The sequence below is a fragment of the Alligator sinensis genome, unplaced genomic scaffold (genome assembly GCF_000455745.1).
Source record: "Alligator sinensis unplaced genomic scaffold, ASM45574v1 scaffold256_1, whole genome shotgun sequence".
Taxonomy (NCBI): Eukaryota; Metazoa; Chordata; order Crocodylia; family Alligatoridae; genus Alligator; species Alligator sinensis.
The window spans coordinates 2,187,550-2,211,437 of record NW_005842139.1 but is presented as its reverse complement, the minus strand read 5'-3'; the positions used below and the strand labels follow the sequence as shown (position 1 = coordinate 2,211,437).

At 40.6% G+C, this 23,888-nt stretch overlaps 2 protein-coding genes across 2 annotated transcripts in view; both read left to right on the top strand.

The window, feature by feature from the left end:
• Positions 1 to 4,504, top strand: part of LOC102372229 (epidermal growth factor receptor substrate 15) — a 39,967-nt gene extending 35,463 nt beyond the window's left edge. Inside the window, exons 12-13 of the mRNA XM_006025318.3 lie at positions 741 to 919; positions 3,583 to 4,504. Coding sequence (XP_006025380.1) covers positions 741 to 919; positions 3,583 to 3,729 — 326 coding nt within the window. The 3' untranslated portion in view covers positions 3,730 to 4,504. The remainder of the gene's footprint in view (positions 1 to 740; positions 920 to 3,582) is intronic.
• Positions 4,505 to 6,427: 1,923 nt separating this feature from the next.
• The window catches only part of TTC39A (tetratricopeptide repeat domain 39A), a 122,492-nt gene continuing 105,031 nt past the window's right edge, over positions 6,428 to 23,888 (top strand). The window contains exon 1 of the mRNA XM_025206086.1: positions 6,428 to 6,543. The gene's annotated coding sequence lies outside the window, so the exon portion shown is untranslated. The remainder of the gene's footprint in view (positions 6,544 to 23,888) is intronic.

Below are 23,888 nucleotides of genomic sequence, written 5' to 3'. Positions count from 1 at the left end.
ATTACATATGCAGAAAAAGAAGTTGAGAGGCAGGAAGAATATTAAACAGACTCAGTTTTGGAAGAATTGGGATCGTGTCCTCCACAAAGTATTGAGAGCTGACTTTGAGTAAGCTGAAGATAGAAGAGTGCGGATCTCAATTTTTGATGGATAAATAGCCATCTACTGTCATTTAGACGGGGTTGGCGCAGAGTAGGTGAACACTTGTTGTTAGGTTACTTCATCTTCCCTGAAAACCAGAGAAGCCACAAATGGCAGCGAAGTTAGAAGTTCACCAGAGATCTTCAAAGCATTAGTAAAACGTTTGTTTTTCTTTCTAAGGGTTTGTTGTTGTTAGGGTTTTTTGGGGTTTTTTTTACTTTGCTATTCATGTAACTAGCTCAGTTCGTAAATGACTAGATACAGTATTTAATAACTTATCTTATTACAGTTGCATAGATACCTGGAGAACAAAGAAAATATTGTTCTGGAATGACGGTCTTTAAGAGACTGTGACATTTAATACACATGCGTAAATCCTTTAGTCTGTAACTGAATGCCTAATTAGATATGGAAGAAATAGGAAATGAGGGGGCTGTTCGTCAGAGAGCCTCCACACCACTGAAGTCAGCAGGGCTCTGCCCCTTTATGCCAGGATGCAGTCCAAATAGCTCTTGTGTTATGGATTTTTTAAAGGCAGTACCACACAGCAGTGTCAGTCATCTGTGTCATTTGAGTTGATATCAATTATTTTAATCCAGGGAAAAGACCTATCAATAAGCTGGATTCTTCAGATTCCTTTAAATTGAATGATCCGTTTCAGCCTTTCCCTGGCTGTGAGACTCCCAAAGAGCAAGAAGCAGATTTGTTTTGTGACCCATTTGCTCCCACCAATTTCAGTAAAGAGACAGACGCCAACAATTTTGCAAACTTTGGTAATGTAAGTAAACTTTTTTGCGGGTTTTTTTCTTCATGGAGTGGGGGGCAATGGAGGAATTTATTTTTCAAGATTAAAAAATAAACCAAACAAGTGATTCAATTGCAATAAAATCTTGAGGCTTAATTGAAAGTAACCAAAACTTATCTTCTGAACTGTGTCATCCTTTTCCATTAAGGATCTAATTTAAATGTTTAAAGTCTAAATATTAATTTTAGAGCAAACACCCACATAAGAGATTTTACACTCAAAGCTTGTATTGTAGATTGTCATCCATTCCTTTAAAATATATATTTTTTTAAATTCAGAATAGTTTTGATAATATTTACATTATAATTATTGTATTGAGGTTTTTCTGTAAAGGGTCCCTGGCTCTTATTAAGCAACCAGCCTTTGTTTTCTAGGGAACCTCTGTTAACTTAAATTTTGCAATAGATTTTAAAAACTGCACTGATTCAAATCATGTGATATAATGCTGTAGTTACATAATAAAACCAAACAAACCAAAACAGGGCCCTAATTTTATTTTTTTTTAATTTTACTCTTAAGTATTATCTAAAATATTTGGTCAAAATTTCATGTTACGTGATAAATTCTAGAAGATCCATGTTTATTATTAATAAAATATGGTTTTATTTGAGTTATGAATGGTTGCTAAAATAAAGGTTCAAGCACAATATAGTAAAAAGTAGCAAGTAGTTGTTTATACTTGACCTTCAATCTTCATCTTTTAAATGGATGCATATACTGATAGCAAACTGTATTGATTGCTGCCATTAGCAAGCCATAATAAATAGCATGCTTAACTTAAGTAAAACCTGTTCAGATCTTAAAATGGATAATGTTCAATTGGGTTGTGCTGCTTACTGTATTTTGTAGCGTGGCTATCCCTGGAAAGCTCTTGCTGCTGACACTTCTTACCCAGAAAGCCTGGGGTGCTAAAAGAGAAAGTGAAGCAAGAGAGAGATGAGTTGTCTGTCATCTGAGAATGAGTATTTGGACGGTTTCCTCTGGTTTCAGCTGCTTGGATCCTTGTGGGTGGGCTACAGGGAGGAATTAGAAATTTCTCAATTTCTGTTCACTTGAAAAGTTTCAGAAACTATCAAGACAGAAATTAGCTTGAGGATATTAAAACACCTAGTATTTGCACGCTCAGTAGGAGCATATTTGACCTTGATGTGCCTACTCTTTAAGATAATGCCTCACTTCTGACTACTATTCAGGATCACAAAACCAAGTTACTGCAATATTATAGTAGCACATTTTACACTCTGGGCATATACATACACGCACCTTTTCTTTCACTCATTTTTTTTCTTCATTTTAATGGCAGGCTTCTGGTTGCAGAAGTACATGGCTAGTGTGGTATTCCTCTGCAGAAGCATTCTTCCAGTGGCACCACCTGTACATCTAAATTGACTATGATTGCATGCTTTATTGTGCAGGATTTTCCATTTGGAAAAATCCACTGTAGCGGAGCATCACATAGTGAAGTGAGGACAAAGCTGGTTTTCCCACCGTTCTAGATTCAGTCAGATTCAGGTGGCTGCTCAAAAGCTTTAAAGGGTGGTATTTTTTTTTATGGACTGAAGTATTCATCATCTGACTGGGTTGTACTTTTAGATTCCTATGTTTATTGGACAGATGGTATTTTTCAGTGTAATCGCTTGTCAGGACTGCTTTATTGCAGTTCTTAAATCACAAATGAAACTTGTACCATGCTAATACGGGTGAAGGTTGTAGCCGTGTTGGTCTAAGGACAGGGTTCTTAGATACCCACTATCTTTTATTAGACCAACTCAAATAGTTGGAAAAATCCTTCTTAGCAAGCTTTCGGGCACAAACACCCTTTGTCAGGCTGAGGAAATGACTGCAGTTGGTCTGTGCTCTTCCTGGATGGCGTGGCAAAGCAGCCAGAGGTGAGCACCTATGCAAGAGAGCCAGTCAGTGAAAATGTAAAATGAGGTGGTCAGTAGGTGAGAGACAGATGAGGGGGGAAGGGGAATGAATGTAGCTATAGCCAAAGGATGGCAGACAGGAGTGGGGGGGAAGGGAATGAAAATAGCTGGTAAAAAGTGGAGGGTTTACCTGGTGAGTCAGACTCCCCACGTAACCCCTCCACTTTTTACCAGCTATTCTCATTCCCTTCTTTCTCAAACCCTCCACTTTTTTTTACCAGCTGTTCTCATTCCCTCCCCACCCCTTACCCATCTGTATCTCATCCTTTGGCTACAGCTACGTTCATTCTCCCTTTCCCCCCACCTCTCTCGCCTACTGACCACCTCAATTTACGTTTCCACGGACTGGCCTTCTTGCATAGGTGCTGGCCTCTGGCTGCTTTACCACACCATCCAGGAAGAGCACAGACCATCTGCAAATGCTTCCTCAGCCTGACGAAGGGTATTTGTACCCGAAAGCTTGCTAAGAAGGATTTTTTCCAACTGTTTGAGTTGGTCTAATAAAAGATATCAGTGTTACCCAAAGAACCTTGCCTACCATGCTAATACATATTTTTTTTCATCACAGGAGACTATTTACATTATTTTAAAACTAATGTGTCAATATTTTGGAACAGTTTAAGTGACTTCAGAACCTAGTGTGAGATGTGAACAGGGTGGTTACTTTTTCATTAATAAATCCAGATATTTTGTCTCTTGAAACTGCAGTATCCTACTGAAGAAGACATGATTGAATGGGCTAAGAGAGAAAGTGAGAGAGAAGAGAAAGAGAGACTTGCAAGATTAAAACAGCAAGAGCAAGAAGATTTGGAACTGGCGATTGCACTCAGTAAATCTGAAATTTCAGAAGCATGAAGTTAGAATGACAGTGTGTCTTATGTCAACTGTTTTGTCCCATTTCTCCCATTTCCTGAGTATTTAATCTATTTAAAATGTTAATCAGAAGCTACCTATGGATAGGAAAGTATGAAAGGTTTTAAATTCCTGCAAATGTGATCAATTATTTATCTTTTTTTTAAAATCCCATTCTGATTTATAATTTTTCCTGAATTTGATTAACATTATCAGCCAACTTATAGCAGAGCACTGCTCCACCGTGGATGCTTTCGAGATTTTTGCCTGTGCTATTTTTTTTTTGGTGTATACCCAGGACAATAAAGTCTCTTTCTGTAATACAGAGGGAGAGAACACTGCATGTCATCTTTAAAATCATTGTCGTTCTTGTCTTGTATGAAGACATCTTCGTGAACATTTGTGATTCTTCAAGTTCAGAAACAAGAAAATATTGTCCCAATCAAGTTCCTTAGAAAGCAAGTTGATGAGAGTGGCACAGGACACAAAAGTATATGCCCAAACTTCCATATTCTTAGTGCACATGATGGCTTTTCTTTCCAGGTGGAAGGGCTGGTTTATTTAAAGAGATTGTAACCCAGGCAAAAGCTAAAATATTCTTTTCTGCTGTTTCACAAAGAATGTAGGTAGAGTTTCAATACTTATTTTTATATGGTATGTGGACATTACTGGTACATTTCACTTTTTGGTTATTTGACATTTGGATAATGGATTGTTTTTGCGTTCACACTCCCCCAAGTTTAAGGAAAGCAAAATAAAATTCGTACCTGAAAACAAATCTGTTTACAACACAGTCGGTGAGACTACAGCTTGAGTATAAACTGGCAGGAGTTGGCAGGTGAGCAGATGGTGAGTATGGCAATTGTGCTCTTGCGTATGGCTTCTCATCAGGCTGTTCTCATCAGTTGCTTGAAACCTTTTGTACTTTTTCAGAAGAGATTATAGTAATGCTGGAACAGAGTGCTTTATTTTTTATCTATACATATGTCTTTTCTCTTCTTCAATGAAGGTTCTACTGCTGGACTTGAAATTAATTGATAATCTTTTTAGAGTGCAAGTGGGGAAAACTATTCTACTGAAACATTTACTTGCTTTCTTGCATGTCTCTGAGATTTGAAGGCAGTTGGATCAGTTGTGTTGTTACGGAGTACTAGAGAACTAAATAGATAGTTTGCATTAAATTGCTCTTGGCCAAGATGACTGACAAATTATGAAGACCCATTGCTAATTGAGCCAAATTCTGTGAAATATGCAACTAAACCGGCAAGTTGACAAGTGGAATATGAGATTCGATAGAGTAGGATGCATAAAGGCGTAGTTTAATTTTTTACAAGTCTTTTTCTGTACATGTAATTTATTGAATGCCAACTGATAGTTGCACCTTAAAAAAACTGATTTATAATTCTTTATGGTCACTGAGTCAAAGTAGGATTAAAAGAGTGTTAATAAAAGTAACTTATTGCTTATTGTTAAGTGTACTCCATTCTACAGTAATCGGGTTCTTTTACTTCACTCTAAACAGTGGTGCTTTTGTCCAGTATATACATAAAACTGGACTGCAGCAGCATAAACTCTGTTTTCTCTCTTGCACTTTTCACTTGGATTTCCTGTTGGAAATAGAACTGTTCTGCTACAGAAACTTATGTGGAGCAAGGGATGCCTCATAGCCACCACTAGTTTAACTATTCCACTTACCTGGCAATGTTGCTGCAAGACTCTTTAAAGAGGGTAGTTTTTGATCTTTCAGGAAAATGGGTGACTTGACTTGGACAACATTTTCTTTTGCACTGGGAAATTAGCATTTCCGACACCTGCTCAAAAAAGTAACTTAAAAACATCTTTTGCAAGTATTAAATAGTTATAATTTATCTATACAATCTTTGTAATAAGTGTACACTAATCTTGCATATTGGATGCTTAACTGGACTACATAGTTCTTATTTTTTGTTAAAAACATATACTCAGTGGACCAATACAATATTACATGTATATATTATATATATTCATGCTTTCCTGTATGGAATTTAAAGTTTTGAGTCATTTGATGTTACATTTCATGTTACTGACTCTGACTACAGTATCTTTACCCAATGACTACCAATAAACCACTGCTGTGAGCTAAATGGCATTACTTATGGAGTTTTAACTGTTTTTTAAAAACTTATTCAGGTGGGGTTAGCCTCTATTTATAGACTTCCCTTTTGTTTAAAAATTCTAACAATAGCCTGTAATTATGAAGAAATAAACTTTAAGTACATAAGTAAACGGTCTGTGTGTCTGTTTGCTTCAAATGGCAATATGAATAGTAGAGTGTCTTGTAATCAGAATGCAAGCTGTGTGTACCCAAAGGCAAGGAAAGCTGGAGCCTGTTAGCCAAAGTATTCAAACCGGGGCATCTTAAATTTGGTCTCTGCATGTCTAAGTAGAAAGAACTAAACTCCCCCTCCCTCTTTCCCAGTCCTCAGCACCCAAAAGTTGTTAAGCACTTGAAGCCTCTTGACATGAGTGGTGAACGGGAGCAATAAGCACTCCAAAGTTTAGACCGCCTGTCTATTTTTTTTTGGTGTTTATCAGTCCCATTCACCAGTGAGCCTCTGTAGGACTGAGTAGCAGCTTTGAAAAAATGTTATGTCTACGTGAACATTTTCACTACTCTCTGATCTCAGAGCTTGTCTATTTTTTTGTTTTGTTCTTTTTAAAGGCGGGAATGATTTAAGAGCACAGGTCTAGCTAGGCACGGTGAATTACAAGTGGCTTGATGGATAGCTTTGTTAGATCAAACCGTAAATCAGTAGTTGATGGAACACTGCAGTAAACGTAAGTACTAAGTATTTCATTATGCAAGTAGAAAAATATTTGTAAGTAAGGTCATATGGCTCTGTTAAAGATGTAGTATTGACGTGACATCCTTTTCCATTTGGCCTAAATGTTTTCCAGGAAATTTTTCATCTTACAAATTATGATAAATTTGAGAGAGAGAAATTAGCATAACCTGAAATTTGCAGCTAAAGTAGGGGTCGAAAATGTTTCTGGGCAGAGTGCCAAAAACATCCACAGCCTCAACTTGTAAGGGTGGATGATGGGGGAGCTGCAAGGGGCATGACCATCGTTGTGGCAGTGCACCTCTTCCCCAAGACATGAGTGCCGAGTAAAATGCTTTCATGTACCACACTGGCATGTGTGCCAGGGGGTTGCCTACCACTGAGCTAAAGGGTTTCTTACTAATGTCTAAGAATATTGATTAAAAATTTCAACCACTGGTGAAATGCTTAACTGATGGGATTAAAGCTTCATAATGAAGGTATGCGTCAATGAGACTTGGTTCATACATCAAAAATGAGAAATATTTTTAGGCAATAATCTGTTATGTGTTATGGAGAACGAAGAATGCACAAGGAAAATGTGAGGTGAGTGATTGTGTGTTAGTTCTGTCGGTTCTACTTGCTAAAGTAGGAAAATTAGATTTGACCCATTCAGTCTATACAGTCCACATTGCCAAACTGCGTCCTCAACTAGTGCTAACTGGCAACCTTACTGGTACTTCCAACTGCAAAATAGGTACTGGTGGGAGAAATGTTTTACACAATGACTACTTGCAGACGTTAATAAAAAACAAACAAACCCTGCGCTTTACTAGAAGAAGCTGCATGTTATTTTGACCCAGCTCTGCAGCATCTGTATAGATTGGGTGCTTCAGTGAGGATTTTTGGAGCTTTTATCTAATAGCTGATTCAATATAGACATTGAGTGAGCTGGGTCCAACTAATGTGCTGCCCTTCTGGGCGTGTGCTGGGCTCAGCATGGGAGCGCACTGAGTTTAAAGTAAAGTGTCACTTGTTTTGGTGGGTTTTTTTTCAAGCAACCAATGTGACATGACCTCCATTTTTGCTAGAGGGTATTATAAATCTTTGTATAAAACAGTATGAAAATGCGCTAGTTGTTTTCCCCTGGATACTCGCATTTGATTCTATCCTATTTATCAACTGTTTTTCCCTCTATCTCTAATATAGATCAGAACATTTATTATAATGAGTAGTTGTTGCTTGAGAAGCCTGGGTGTATCCTAATCAGGAGTCAGATGGCTTCCTCCAAAGGTTCTTTCCAGTTCTGTTCATCCATTTCTTTTGGTGGGGGCTGTTTCTGGCTCTGACCTGTGGCCAAGCCTCGCTGAAATATGCAGAATTGTAAATGCACTTCTGTATTTGACTAAGAGATTTTATTTTTTCTTCTGCAGCAGGTGGTTTTTCAATGACTCACAAGTCTGTTAAGAGCATATATTACTCCTTGGGTCAGCATCACTGAATATCTTTTGGTTGCTAGCAAAACTTTCTGAAAATAAAAAATGCGGTTGGCATCCCTGAACTCCTATGGACATTTATAAAATAATATATAGAAAGTGTTTCTTGGAATTAGATCTAAAAAGAGGATCTTGCTTTTATCTTCAAGAACAAAACTTGCAATTAGTACTCTCATGGAAGAAAGCTAAAGTACCAGAGAATGAGTCAGGCTCCCTTAGTATTCCTGTGAAACAACTTACAAAAATGCATCGTTTTGACACCACCATTTTCTTTCTTATACTTGGGATCAAAAACCAGATTCAGAACTGAGTGCCCTCTGAGATTTAACAGGCGATGTAGCAACAGGGTCTGCTGGAAACAAGTATGCCAAGATGTGTGTAGCTCCTAAAGTGAATGCTTGGACACCTTCCTGGACGGAGGAAATGTATTATGTTTATGAGAGCAATACTTCTAATGATTTAGCAGATAAGCAGATGGTCAGTCATGTGGGTGAATTAAGATGTTCAAGTGGAGAAAGGGAAAAGAGGAAGAACACTTCCCACCTAATCTTTAAGAGTCTGCCAAACTGTGACTATCAAAGTATTACATGTGCCTTGCAGAGCCTTTGCTTAATGTTTTTAACTTGATATGGGTTGATGCTTAGTTCTTAGCTATTTTTTTTTAACTGTACTGCAAAGCAAAAATGAAAATCAGATGGATTCTAATGCGACAGCTCAACTAACTCATGCCCCTCCATCCACCTGTGGAAAGAAACTCTCAGCACGCTAATCAGGAACACGGGTCTCCACAGTTGCCAGCTTTTAGGCTGTCCATTCAGAGGCGTAAGAAGTTCCACAGCTTCAAATGTGCTCCAAATATTTTCAGTGCCACAGATGGTTAGGATTTTTTTAAACCAGAGATCTAGAACTGAGGCTGCATCAATTGGTTGGGAGCATAAAAAAAAGTGTGATTGTTAGTACTAGCAGCCCTAATGATCAAAGGGTAGTGGAGATTCTCTGTCACGCTTTTCTAACTTCACATAGGTCCTGTGGACTTTGGCCCCTGGCACCACAGTCCTTGGCTGCAGGCTCTGTTCCTTTATTTTTTCCCTGCACTGCTGAGCTTTACCCTGTATCATTTCATTTTTGCCATCTGGTTAGCAGGCAGTAATGCTATGTAGTGATGTTTTTCAGACTTGGGCAGTCCAAATTATTATTTTTTGAATGAGGACATGGATCCATCAACCTATGGCAAGTTAGGTTGTCCCAATTTTTTTTTTTTTTAAAGAATCTGTGAACATGTGATTCTGTAATGGCTTAGTCTGTCCTAACAGTGGCAAAAACTTACTCCTGAATAAACTGAGTAAATTGAATACATTTTCTAATGCCTATGTTTCAGTGTTGAGCCTGTGTGTTTCCAGGCTTTAAAATGCCCAACCAGCTTATTTATGTGCAGCTCCAACCCTGCAGTTTGCTTCAGGTTTTTGCTTTGAGCCTCCCCTCTCCATCCATGTGGTCCATAGCCTGTTTTGTCCCACTGTTTACCTCTCTTTCTCTAACCAGCTTGTCAAGAAAGCTGGGTTCAAGATGCAGACTGTAAGTTACTGGTGTTACCTTCCTATCCCTGTTGATTTAGATAATAGTTTCATATATAGTTGTATTCAGACCAATGAGTTGCTGGTTACCTTGCCCGATTGACGTGTTCAGTGCCAGGTTTAACCTTCAGCAATCCCTGAAACTATTTAGCAGCCACTGCATTGCTCTGACCTTCAGGGTCAGACATGCTTATCTTTGGCAACAAGCCAGTTAAGTTTTGGATGCACGATGCTTATCTTTGGAGAATTTGCGTCAGCATCAAGGAAATAGTGCTGGCAGTAATCCACTGTTGTGGGACATGTTTTAAATTTGGTATGTGGGATCCCAGAATTACTGTAATGAATTTTCACACTTCGGTGATTCCTGTCACATTGGCAATGTAAGGAATAATTTAAAAAAAAAAAGAAAAAGGCCCTAAAAGTGTCTTGTAAATAAATTAAATCATATGTAGATTCTTCATTGTGCAGGGTGTAGAACTTTTGTTGAAGCTGACATTTAATTTGCAGTCTTACCAACTTGGTGTACAGTCTTTGCAGACCAAGAAAAATTGGGCCTTGTAACAGCATGTAGTATTTATGACACTTGTCTCTGTTCAAGCCTAGCCTTGTGCTGTTGGAGTTACTTTTTTGTGGATAAAGGATAAAACTAATGCCCTAACCACTTGTGGTCATGAAAAACTCCATTACACTGTTTCACAAGAGGTCAGGGGGCTGGCCCCCAATGCAACCAAATTCCAGTTTGCATCATGGCATATCCCAGGACATAGTTGCTGGAACAGATTGAATTCTTAGAGGGTCTGACTCAAGTCCAGAGACTCGATGTCATACAGCAATGTTTCTCCCTCCAGGACACCCACCAGACTGCCGTGTTCATGTCTTGCCATGCAGGATGTGTTGCATAGTGTTAAGCTTCCCATGGTTTTCATAGGTTCAGGCACTCTATTTGGCCCCTTGGAGGCAGCTTTTTTGTCATCTCTTCACAGAAACGGGACCTTGCTCTTTAATGGTTCAGGCCCTAGTGCTGCTTCCTGAAATTCTAGTTAATGCTTAAGCATAACCTTTTGAAGAGCTCCATCCCTGTGGGCATTTTGATTTATGTCACAGCATAGGTGAAGGTGTCCAAATTGCGCACTCTTCAGTTTAAAGCGCAGTTCTAGACTTGGGGAGGTGGGGCAGGTGCAGTGCTGCAGTGTTGCATGTTATTTCTACTGTTGAGTTTCCTCACCACGCTGGCGTGTTCCTTCAGGTTTTAAGTCTTGCTTTTTAATGTCTCCTCATGGCTTCTCTTACAGAAGATGGAGTCATCTTCTGTCTTTCTCCAGCCACCTTTATTCTGTGGCCTTACCCATAGTCGCAAAGACCCTTCTTCTGTGAAAGATGCCTTATGATTTCCCGCCTGCCCAGCTGCTTCTGTTGGTCACTCCCTCTGAATTGTTTAAACTTTCTTTGTCCTGCTTCTGGACAAAAATACCTAGCCCCCTTGCAGAGACATCAGAGAAAACTGACTTTATTTAGAATGGAATTGCTCTTCTGTTCTCATCATATAAGATTATTCAGTTGCTTATATAGTCTAACCATGTACTTGTCCATAAAGGAACAAACCAGTACCTTCTTTCTCCAGCACAAAGAGAATAAGGTATATCAGGGCTGTCCAGTTAAAGCAGCTGAGGACTATGTACCCCCTGAGCCACACCAGTGAAGGGTCACAGGTCCCCAGACTGCACACCGCATGGACAGCCCCCTGCTACATCATTTCCTTGCAACCACTCCCACAGCTGCAGCAACCCTGACTGTAATGACCCCACATGAATGTCTCCCCACTGCTGCACCATGCAGCCCCAGCTTTACCCCAAGTTCCCCAGCCATGTTGTGCTGCATCACACCACCCCCTGGGGCAGGTGCAAAAGCTGAAGGAGGAAGGAGGGAAGTCTGAAGAGTCTGTCCACTGTTTCAGCAATTGGGAGAAGGGTGGCTGGCAGGAGCCAGGGATCAAAGCTTAACCCCTTGCAGGTTGAATTCAGCCTGTGGGCTGCCAGTTGAATAGCCCTGAGGTAGTGAAAGGCTGTCATAAGGCAAGGGACATTGCAGCAGGACCTGGAGAAGGAAGACCACCGCAACTGAGACTCACCCAGATGAACCCTCATGGGACACCAGGGATACTGTCACCATGAGTGAGTGACTCACTCAATCTACAGCGCAAGATAAGTAACACTCCAGGTACTAATGGGTGGACCTACTGGTCGGACACCAGTGAAGAGTGCTCCACAAAAGTTTACTACACCCATCGGAAGAGAGGGCATGAGCGGATGCCAGAGGTGGAGTTAGCCCTGTGGGACCCTAGATCCTCTGGACAAAGGAGAAATTTGCCTGGAGGGACTGAATTAAAATAGTTTTCAGGTTCAGAGTTTTCCCTAAGGAAGTAATATCAACAAAGGGAACAAGGATCTGTTTTCCTTTCATTTGGTATTCAGTACTCCTCAGGGAGAGATAGCTGGGGGGGGGCAGGAATTAGATCCCCCGGATACCTGAGTTGTAGTTAATTAAGTCGTTAATTAAGTAAACCTGAGTTCTAGTGAGTTGCTAGACTGGGAACCACCAAGACTGGCAGGTGGAGACCTTGTCATCCCAGATCAACCAATCCCAAGTGATCCTGGAACACTTCAGAAAGAGACTCATCTTGATGGTATGGTCACCAACCTGTCACAAAGTCAACAACTGAACCAGGTTGGAGAGAAACCTATATCCGGGGACCCACATTCATAGCAGAGAAGGATGACTCATCACCCAAGAGGAGAGGAGCAGGGTGTAGGGGTGGCGGAGCCCTGCAGAAGATTGATCCTCATCAATATGACCATCACCTTAGATACCATCCATACTCCTGAAGATTAACTTAACATCAAGACATGGCAGGAAAGAGGGAGAGAAGATGAGGCAGAGGTCCTGGTGATTCCAGCATGACAAAAGGAAGCGAGTGGGCCTGCCCACTCATGCCTACATTGACAAATAGGAAAGTCCATGTTGCTTGGGTTCTACTGTTCAATACCACTGATTCACTGTGCCACTAGCAAGTCACATAGATGATTTCCTCTCCTGCAAAGTGATACAAAATGGGTGTAAAACCCACTTTTTGTGAAGTACTTGGAGAACCTTTGAACACATTTGTGATAGAAGTCCCTTCTGTAGTTTCAAGTGGATACCTTAGTTTCAATTTTTGCCATGCTCATGTCTAGCATTGTTGTATATCAAATTTCTAAAGCTTTCCTCCCCAAGATAGCAGCATTTCAGTGGTGAGTTAATCAGTTCCACTCGATTCAGTTAGTTAAACGATTTGGAGGTAAAATGTTATATGTATGGAATAATCTCATGCCTTCATATACCATTCTGAAGAATCAGGCTCTTCCTCCTTCACATGATTTATCTCCATGTTAAGTCTTGAAGAGTGTTCTCAGCATTGGATTTTCTCATCTGATCTAGAGATTGTGTTCAGTGACCAAAATAAAAAATTGTTCACAATTTGAGCCTCCTCAATGAAATATAGACTTCCTTCAGATGAATTGTTTTATTACTCATGTTTTTAATTCAATTTTTTAAGTACACAGAAACTAGAATTGGAAGTATAGACAAAAGTACATGCCTTTTCCATGTCTCTTGAAACATGGAAAGAAAAGATCTTGGTTTTGTTTTAAACTTATAAAGAGAAACAGGTGAAGTTACACAAAATTATAGCATAAAATGAGAGAAGCAATTTTCTGCCCTTCAAAACTATTTATACTCAAGTTCTCTCTTCATACATCAAAGTTTACGGCACTTCATAAGTTGCTAAGAGACAAGTGAGTGCCCATTAAACTACTTCTGCTTGTATTTTTCATGGTGATACTTGGCATTCAGACCAGTTATATTCATCATTATTGTAATAAAATTGCAGACCTGTTGCCGTTTAATTGCGAAACGCAAGCTGGTATGGTTAAGCGCTAATAGAGTTCTCAATTCATAATCACTAATGGACATAAATTATTTTTTTCCCCTCAAAAATGAAGTCTCATCTGTTGCAAGACAATACTTCTTTTTTTTTTCCAGTCAGGATGTAGTTTTGCCCTGGTGTTTCGGAGCACCAACACTCCTCCCAGCCCCTGAAAATACTCAAGTAACAAGGTGCACATGCATCTTTTTTCATCCATAATGCTGAATGACATTTGCTTACCACATTTGTCAGTTGTTGCTTCAAAAACAGGATCTGGCCTTTGGCTAGGCCTAACTTGTATGTGCTTCTGAGCTACTTAGGTGGACTCCTGAATTTCCATATCACGATGCCACATCTTCTCTCATCCCAAGAGGCAGCTGTGTGCAGGGTCGATCACAGATGCTGCAAACCTTGAACTGCAGACAGCTTGGAGAGCAAAATGTCACTGTGTGAGAAGCTCCCACAGTACAGGGAGCTCCCTTTGTACTTGCCCTGGTCTCTGCAAAGCTGGCAGACAGGCATGGGTAATTCTCTCGTGTCTCTGCAGCACAGATAAGATGGGGAGAGTCCATCTGTTCTAGTCAGATAAAGGCTTTTCAGGATGAAGAGTTCTCAGTTATCTATAAAATGCTATGTTGTTGTTTTTTTTCCATTTGCCACCAAGATGTAGAAATCAAACCACAATGCTTTGCTTCCTTTGCTATATATCGGCATTCTGAACCCAGCACTGAAAATATAGCAAACAGATATCAGTGGAAACAGACAGATGTTTGGGTTTGAAGTCAGCTGCCTTTGTATAGCAAAGCTGCAGCTCCTTACACAGGCCTATTTTGATTGAAGAAAGATTCCCTGCTAATTTTGGTCTTAGAGGGCCTTGTGAGTATGCAAATGGCACTCTGGGAGAGCCTGTGCGTATGATTTGGATCTTTCTTCTCAAGATCGTGTCTTTTGGTTCAAGCACTAAGGTCTTTTTCTCCTTTTTTAAATTAATTCTTCTAGAGAGAAAGGTGGAATACTGCAGAGAGAGAGAGAGAGAGAGTGTGTGTGCCGGCGTGTGTGTTAATACGACTGATGGGTCTCGTTGATTGATTGCTATTTTAACTAATTGCCAGCAGGGGGAGCCCACCCTGCAGTTTGCCCAGCCTTGTAGGCTTGCAGGGGCTCTGCTTGAGAGAAGGCCAAAGCAGCTGGGAAGCAAGAAGGTGATGTTGCTACATGCCCAAGTATAATCCTGTCCTATCCATCCCAGTCCCGGCACACCTTCCAGATAAGACTCCCACACATGTCACCACCGCTCATCTCTAAGCAGACTGCCCTTTTACACACGCATGCACTTTCTCTAACAATCCCCCTGTCTTTTTATGCACTCCCGCCTTTCTCACTAAGGGCACTGGTTTTGTCTTCCCCAGAAGCCACTCCAAATATGTTGTATTTTCCTTGATCTAAATGACAAGATGCCAAGCAAAGTCGAGAGTGGCTCAGTCCACTGCAGATAGAAATCAGCAGCAGCTTCACATTTAATTGGACAAATTCAAAGTCAAGCCACGGAGCCTCGTTCAGTAGCATATCCAAATGTGACTGTGACATCTGGTTAGTGAAGTCTGAAAATCAAGAAGAGACTGTGATCATTATCATTACTGTTTTCTTGTGGGGATTTTTTTGCTGCATTACGGGAATTTATACGTTAACTTTTTTTCCTGGTGTTGCTGGAAAATGCTGATTTGTCAAACCTGAAACTTCTAGTACAAAAGTATATCTGCTATATCTAAACTTTTGTCAGGAAGTTTTCCCAGGTTCCCCTGGCCCAGAAAATGCAGTTTCTGGTTAAAATGAGAGAGAGGGGTAGAGCGTAAGAGAGAACCTAGAAGAGCCAATTGTGAGTGTTCAGAGTACTTTGTGATTCAGATTAGAGATTATCAACTGGGTATCCCACATCCCAAGTAAATGATGGGATGAGCAATTTACACTGAGCAATTTTATGTCCAAGGCTGGGGTGTGGGGAGGGAATTACTGTCTCTCTCTCTCTCTCTCTCTCTCTCTCTCTCTCTCTCTCTCTGTGGAATATTTTACAAAATCTCAGCTTAATTTTATTCCACCCTGGAACAAAAAATGATGAAGTTTTTTCATTAAATAGAATCATTGTTCCTAGCTATGTTTAGTTATAGTAGACCAAGTTATTACATTAAGCTAGATAACACTACTAGAGGGTTGGAAATTAATGTTTGAACCTTATGAGATTTGTATGCACATAGTAAATTCTATGCAGTGTATTGTGTTGCATAGAGTAAGCTGACCTGTTTGTGATTTAGTAACTGCTGCCATTTAAGCACCGAATAATAGGAGTTTATGCTCACTGAGATCCTGGGGTGCAGGGCACTGTATAAAAGTATCGTAATACATTACCTGGCCTGGTTGGGCATATTTCCAGTACCAAATGTAGCAGTATTTGTTATGCCAGATAGCCAAATGTTTAAATATAACTGCTGTCACTGGGAAATAATGTATTTTGGCCTGAATTGCAAGAATGTTGTCACATGTACATGCAAAGTGAAAAATAGCATGTTTTACTTCAATAGAAAACTATATGAGCAAGAGAAAGCATGATGCTGCATTTGTTTTTTTTATATTGGTACCTTACATGTAGCATTTCAACTCATCTTTAGCGCCTCACTTGTACCCTGGGGCAAAGTAAGTAAACCTTAAGAATATGCTATCACAGGAAAAGGATCACACAAATGCTGTTTGAACAGAGGCATTTTTGGCTGAGAGGTGAGCTTGGCAGGAATACTGAGTAAAATCTTTAATCTATTGGAATTGGTGGTAAAATTCCCATTGATTTTGACAAGGTCAGGATTTCACTCAGTAGTTGGGTTATAAAACTATGCCACAGGCAATGCTGCTTGACAGGCAGCTTGTGTAGGGTTTGTTCAGTCAATCCAAATGACCCCTTGAAAATTACGGTTTCACCAGAAGTGTCTGTGAGAGAGTGAGTGCAATATGTAGTTTTATTTTGCTGAAACTGCTAGATTTCACATTATATCACTTGACCATAGCTTTTACTAAAGCAACAGTGCATATTTTCTACTGTATCTTAAAGATAACATTTAAAGGCATAAGCTAAAAATATCACCACAAATTTTTATATTGCTTTTACTCACCTCCTTTTCCAATGATATCCTGAAATTCTGATAGTATCTTTCCTCTATCAAAACTGACTTTTTGCATTTAGCCTCACTCACCCAGTGTTTCCATCCTCAAAGGATAAAATAATCCCTCCTTATGACAGTCTTCTACGAAGATGTCCATGGGAAATAAGTGACCAGTCATTTATTTATTCAACTTCATTACTTCATGCAAACAGTGTTTGCTCCCTCCTGTTGTGTGTTAGATATTTCCATGTAATAGTAAAGTCTCATTGTCCTTTGATCCAGCTTTTGTCATTGTTGAGTAAACCTTTTGGGGTCAGGAACTTTCTGTATTTGTATCATAAAAGGCCTACTAGACTCTTTGGTACAGCAATCTGACTAATCTTCATTGAAGGTCTTATCTTTGTTCACACATCAGCTGCTTATTTCTTCTCTGGGAGACCAGCTATTTTACTATGGCAGAGTGAACAAAATCTGCATTAGTTTGTTTGAGAGAGTGTTTCATCATTATGCACATGTAAGTGTCATCTGCCAAAGATCAGATCTGTGTGTCTAATGGCTTTATCTACTGTTTATAGGTCTTTCTTTTTGACTGAAGAGTTGTTCAGTTCAATAAAGTATATTAAGAGGAAAGAATGGGTGAGATGGAAATATCGCAAAAGAAAGCTTATGCTCGCTTGTTTCCAAGAGGTTTGATTGTGTGTCCCAGGCCTAACACACAATCTCTATCAGTACAAAATGTGAATTCAGGAGCAGTTCATGCCCAGTTTAAAACATTCACACAGGGCTACTTATACCACATCTGCTGCGGTGGGTTCATCTTGAACCTCTCCTGCACCTATGGGGTTGAGTGGAGTCCTGGATCCAAAGACATTTGTGTGGCTGATGAGGACTGGGAGGGGAATTTGCTTTGCAGATTGTCAGTTTTTCCATCTTAATTGTCAAATGGGATGCCATCAGGATGGAAATACTACAGTGACATTGCCTAAGCCATTAAAGGGATGCAACATTGTTAATTTATTCAGATTATCCTACCCTTGTAAATTAGGCTGAACTCATCTTTATTCTACAACATTGTTCAGCATCCAGTTTCTATATTGGTCTTACTTGTTTTAATTTAAAATACCTCACCCCAGCTGAAAAGCACTTTAAATTTTCTGTAGACTAAATATTATTAGTATAGGGTTTTTTTCAGGTGTGAATACATTACAGATAGCTGGGATGTTATCTGGGTTAACTAGAGAGGAGGAGAGATATTTTAGAAGGTACAAGGGACAGATAAGAACCCCACTCTCAGGACTGTTGCAATGACATTTGCATGCTAAACAGTCCTTTATGCCTTTGAAAACCTTCCCTTTAAGTGCTGTTAGGCCTTCCTCATTTATAAATAGTTGGTGCATTCTGAAAGGTATAAAAATTAAGTCAAAGCTCTGAAATTTGGATCTAATTTTAATGTACCCTGAAAATGGGCTGTTTTATTGTGTCTTGCTTTGGTTGTCTGAGAATGTTACAAGCCTTTTTGCAAAACTTGTGTCTTTGAATCCCAAATTTTAAACTAGTTTTGATTAAGGCATTTTGTTTGATTTTTTTTTTTTAGAAACCTTTAGTGAGTACTAACATGGGTTAAATTGAAACTACTGATCTAGGATTCAGAAAATGTTGAATATTATTACCAATTTAATATTAGAACTTATAACATGTTCTCCTTTTGTATAATTAACTACTAATTTGTTTTAAGGTAGTCCATATATTTTTACTTCCACATTTTGAAAACCTTTGTAGTTAAACTTTGTCACACTGAAATTATAAGCATGCAAGCAATATATAAATATATTCAGGCAATACTTAATTCAGATTGTAATGAACATTATTTTTGATCAATTTTCAGAAACAGAGAACTAATAGTGATGGAACTGTGTCCTCTTACTTGGGGTTATTAAACCATATCCTGACAGTTCTGAGCTCTAACGCTAAGTACAGACAGTCAAAAAGCCCAAGGCTGAACTGATTCAGTCTTTTCAGGTTACTTTAAGCTGCAAAGATTGAACCAATAAGCAAATGAACACACATTCACTTTTGATTCAGGAAATGCAGGCAGATGCCTGCAGTGGCTCAAGTCAGAAGCTGGAGGGGGAGGAGGAGGGTGCTAGAGCACAGCTCTCTAGCATGTAGTCAGCCTGGGCTGAGGGACAGAAGTTTCATAAACTGATTTGACCTAAATCAGTTGAGTGGGGGCTGGACTCAATCCTCTGGGGTCCCTTCCAGCCCAAATGTCTGTGAAATCTATGAAGTCTGATACTACATTCAACCAGGTTCATCTTAAATCAGTTTCAGCCATTTTGAAACTGGTTTATGTGCAGTGAACTTCTGTTCTGTTACAGGTTTAAATCTGTTTCTGATCACTTAAACTGGTTTATGTGTAACTTCTGTCCCCAGCCTAAAAGGTGCCAGAAATCACTTGGAACGCAAGTCAGGGTGGTTTTAGGTAATATGTCCTTCACACTGCATTTAGCTGGTTGCTGGAAATGTTTCATAAAACTCAAAGAGAAATGGCCTATTAGATTATCTACTCCATTTTTGGAAAACACAAGAATATTCTCCTCAGCATAGATTTCATAGACATTAAGGAAGCGACCTCACAACATCATTGGGTCCAGCCCCCTGCCCCAGTGGCAGGAAGTCAGCTGGGGTCAGATCACCCCAGCAAGATAAGCATCCAAGCATTTTTTAAAGGTATCAAGAATAGGTGCTTGCACCACTTCTGGGGGGAGTCTATTCCAGGCTCTGGAGACTTGGACGGTAAAGAAGTTTTTTCTTATGTCCAGTCTAAAATGGTCTTCCAGTAGTTTGTGACCATTAGACTTGTCTTCCCTTGGGGTGCCCTGATGAACAGACGTTCTTTCACGTCCTGATGCACAACCCTTAGATACTTACAGGCTGCCATCAAGTCACTTCTGAGCCTTTGCTTCTCCAGGCTGAAGAGTCCCATGACTCTCGGCCTCTCCTCATAAGGCCTGTTCTCTTGACCTTTGATCACGCGCGTGGCTGTCCTCTGGTCTCTCTCAAGCTTCTCCACATCCTTTCTGAAGTGTGGAGCCGAGAATTGTATACAGTATTCCAGCTGCAGCCTCACAAAGGCCGAGTAAAACGGGAAGATGACTTCTTGGGTCTTGCTTGAGATGCATCGGTAGATGCAAGCCAGAGTTTTATTTGCTTTGCCGGCTGCAGCGTTGCGTTGGTGGTCCATGTTTATCTTGTGGTCAGTCGTGACCCCCCAAGTCTCTCTTGGTCATGGTGCTTAGTGAGTGTAGCACTGCCAAGCCAATAAGTACAATGTGTTTTTTTTCTCCCGAGGTGGAGCACCGTGCATTTCTTCGTGTTGACTGTCATCAGGTTTTGATCCGCCCACCTTGCGAGCCTGTCCAGGTCAGCCTAAATTGCCAGCCTATCCTCTAGTGTGACTGCACTTCCCCATAATTTGGTGTCATCTGCAAACTTAGCCAGTCTGCTTCTGACACCTGAACCCAGATCATTTATGAATATACTCAAGAGTACTGGTCGGAGTACTGAGCCCTGGGGGATGCCACTGTCGCCACCAGGGCTCAGTTCCATTGACTACCACTCTCTGGGTCTGACCACAGAGCCAGTTCCACAGCCGACCATAAGTTTGTTGAGGTCTCAGTTCCCCAATTTTACCATGAGGACATCATGGGAGACCAAGTTAAAGGCTTTTTTAAAAATCTAAATATATGACATCAACCTCTTCTCCTTTGCCCAAGTGATGTGTCACCTGGTCATAGAAGGAAATGAGGTTGCTCAGGCAAGACCTACCCGTGTGGGCTATTTCTCAATGTTGTCTTCCGCTAGCCTGTTGTTGATGGGTTCTTTGATTTTTTCCAAGATCTTTCCAGGGATTGAGGTCAAACTGATTGGCCTGTAATTCCATGGATCTTTTCTTCCTTCCTTTCTTGAAGATTGGAAGAGGGCCAGTGTGGTGCCTATCTTCAGGAATGTTTCCCAAATGCCATGAGTTCACAAATATCCTCGCCATTGGTGGTGCCATGATGTCAGCCAACTCTTTTAGCACTCTTGGCTGCATTCCATCTGGGGCAGCTGACTTGTGGATGTCCAGCCTCTCAAGCTGTTCCCTCACAAGATCTTTGCCAATTATAGGCATATGATTGCCCTTACCCTGGTAGTCCTACATCCTGTCAGGCAGCGATCCCCTTGGACCGGTGGAAAACCAACGCAAAGTAAACGTTGAGGAGATCAGCTTTTTCCTGGGTGTCAGTTGGCAGCTGCCCCGTTTGGTTCAGCAAGGGTCCAATGTTGCCCTAGTTTTTCTCTAACTTCCCACGTATTTGAAGAAGGACTTTTTATTGTCCTTGATTCCCATAGCCAGTTTGAGTTTGGTTTCAGTCTTGGCTTTTCTAGTCTGCTCCCTATAGGTGTGGGCCAGTGCTATATAATCCTCCTTAGTGCTCGTCCCAACTTCCATCCCTTATAAGCTTTGCTTTTCAGATTCAGGAGGTCCATGAGTTCCCTATTGAGCCAAAGGGGTCTCCCAACCCTTTTGCTACGTTTCCTATAGGCCAGAATGGACTTCCCTTGTGCTTTTAGGATCACATCCTTAAGGAGTGACCACTCATTGTAGACTCCCTTCCCTGTCAGATCATGGTCTCTCAGGGCCTCAACAACCAACCTCCTGAGCTTGTGAAACTCAGCTTTCCAAAGCTGACTTTGATATGCTGGATAAGCATATGAAAGTTGTTTATCCAGTCAAGTGTTGCTGGGACGTGTGAGCATTTCACAATTCATAATGTTAAGTACGTACTTTCAGGTTGTACATCTGTGTGGGTGCATGCCTACTGTGGGACATTTTGGCCTCAAAGATAGATGTTGCTGTTCACAGCAACTCTCTAGTTGTTTGGTTTGTGATTTTTTTTTTTTTTTTAATGGAAGCTTCACCTGTGTTCAGGCTCCAGAATCCAATCCAAAGTGATTAAATCCAAAGTGATTTTCAATCCAAAGTGATCCAATCCAAAGTGATTTTCCTGCTCTTTGGGCAGGGGGCTGGACTCGATGATCTTCCGAGGTCCCTTCCAGCCCTAATGTCTATGAAATCTATGAAAATACATGATTTTAAAATTTTTCAACCCCATTTTCAAGCTAACTCCATCCTGCCAACATTATGACAGGGCAGGGCTGCTGCTAATCCAGATTCTACACAGAGCTGAGTAAATTATCTGTGTTGAACTAATAATCAGTTTGTGCTGACTTATCCTTCTCATGCTCCCTTTTCTGTCCATTTTTCTGCTTAATGTTCCCATTGTTTTATTCTGCCAATCTCGACTTCCCTTGTTTACCATGCCACACTCCATGTTCACAATAATTGCCCTATTTCTGTAGATAGCCTCGCCTCTTTTCCTCTGCTCAGTTCTCACTTCAAAACTATTGTTTCCTCCGCTGATCTCAAAGTGATTAGTTACCCTGCAAACCATGAATTGTATTAATATGACTGCAGCTGATTAAGCAATTATTGGCCACTAAAGGGGATTCTTGCCTATATTTGTTTCACTCTTCGGTCTAAGACACTGAATTGTAGTTGCTGTTGTTTAATGTGATGATTACTCCATACCTGAAAGGTATTTATAATAATTACCAGTAGGTATTAGGGCAGAGCAGTTTAAATGTTTTAAATGCGCATGTATTGCACTTCCATATTTCTCATTGTGTGTCTAATTGATGCATTGTAGTGAGACAGATGGTTTCACCAATACAAATTCTGCAGAAATTGTGGATGTAAATTGTAGACACTCAAAAAGACAATAAAGTGTATTCTAATGGATTTTATACTATTGTTAGACTATGCATCTCACTGTATGACTAATACTTACCCATGATTCTAATTTCAGGGTTTAATGGACCTGACAGTCCAAACAGAATAAAGACAGGAGATGAAAAATTGTAATTCTTCAGTTACCACCATGGTAGGTTAAAATAGCAGCAATGGTGATTCATTTAGTGGCTCTGTTTCGGTGCTGTGGGCAATTCTGAATTTGGTTTTTCCTACCCCAATACAACTCTAACATTAGTTTGGTTTCATAGATTCATAGATGTTAGGGTCGGAAGGGACCTCAATAGATCATCGAGTCCGACCCCCTGCATAGGCAGGAAAGAGGGCTCGGTCTTGACGATCCCACCTATGTGCCAAACCAACAGATACTCATCTAACCTCCTCTTGAAGACCCCCAGGGTAGGGGAGAGCACCACCTCCCTTGGGAGCCCGTTCCAGACCCTGGCCACTAACTGTGAAGAAGTTCTTCCTAATGTCCAATCTAACTCTGCTCTCTGCTAGCTTGTGGCCATTATTTCTTGTAACCCCCGGGGGCGCCTTGGTGAATAAATACTCACCAATTCCCTTCTGTGCCCCCGTGATGAACTTATAGGCAGCCACAAGGTCGCCTCTCAACCTTCTCTTGTGGAGGCTGAATAGATCCAGTTTCTCTAGTCTCTCCTCGTGAGGCTTGGTCTGTAGGCCCTTAACCATACAAGTGGCCCTTCTCTGGACCCTCTCCAGGTTATCCGCATCCCTCTTGAAGTGCGGCGCCCAGAATTGCACGCAGTACTCCAACTGCAGTCTGACCAGCGCCCGATAGAGGGGAAGTATCACCTCCTTGGACCTATTCGTCATGCATCTGCTGATGCACGATAAAGTGCCATTGGCTTTTCTGATGGCTTCATCACACTGCCGACTCATGTTCATCTTGGAGTCCACTAGGACTCCAAGATGGGTTTGGAAAGTAGATGTGATGGTGAACCCTAAATGTGCTTACAACCAAAACTTTCTAACCTAAAAGCACCTCTGTCCCAGAAAATACAGTATTGAACTTCGTTGATTGGCCCTTTGATATTAAGAAAAATGCAACCAAATAAACACCCTAAATTTGGAAGGCTCTTGCACAGAGGGGATACTTAGGACCCTCTTCACATGCTCTGGCAGACCTGTCTCTTTCTTTTCAACTCGGTGTTGCCAAGTCTCCCGATTTTTCTATCATGACTGTGGTCATTTTGGGGTCTTCTTGTGATAACACCATGACACATGGTGGCCATCTTGCAAATTTTCCCTTCATCAAAATGTTTGCCACCTTCCGTAACTACCACAAGGGCTGAAGCCAGTAAGA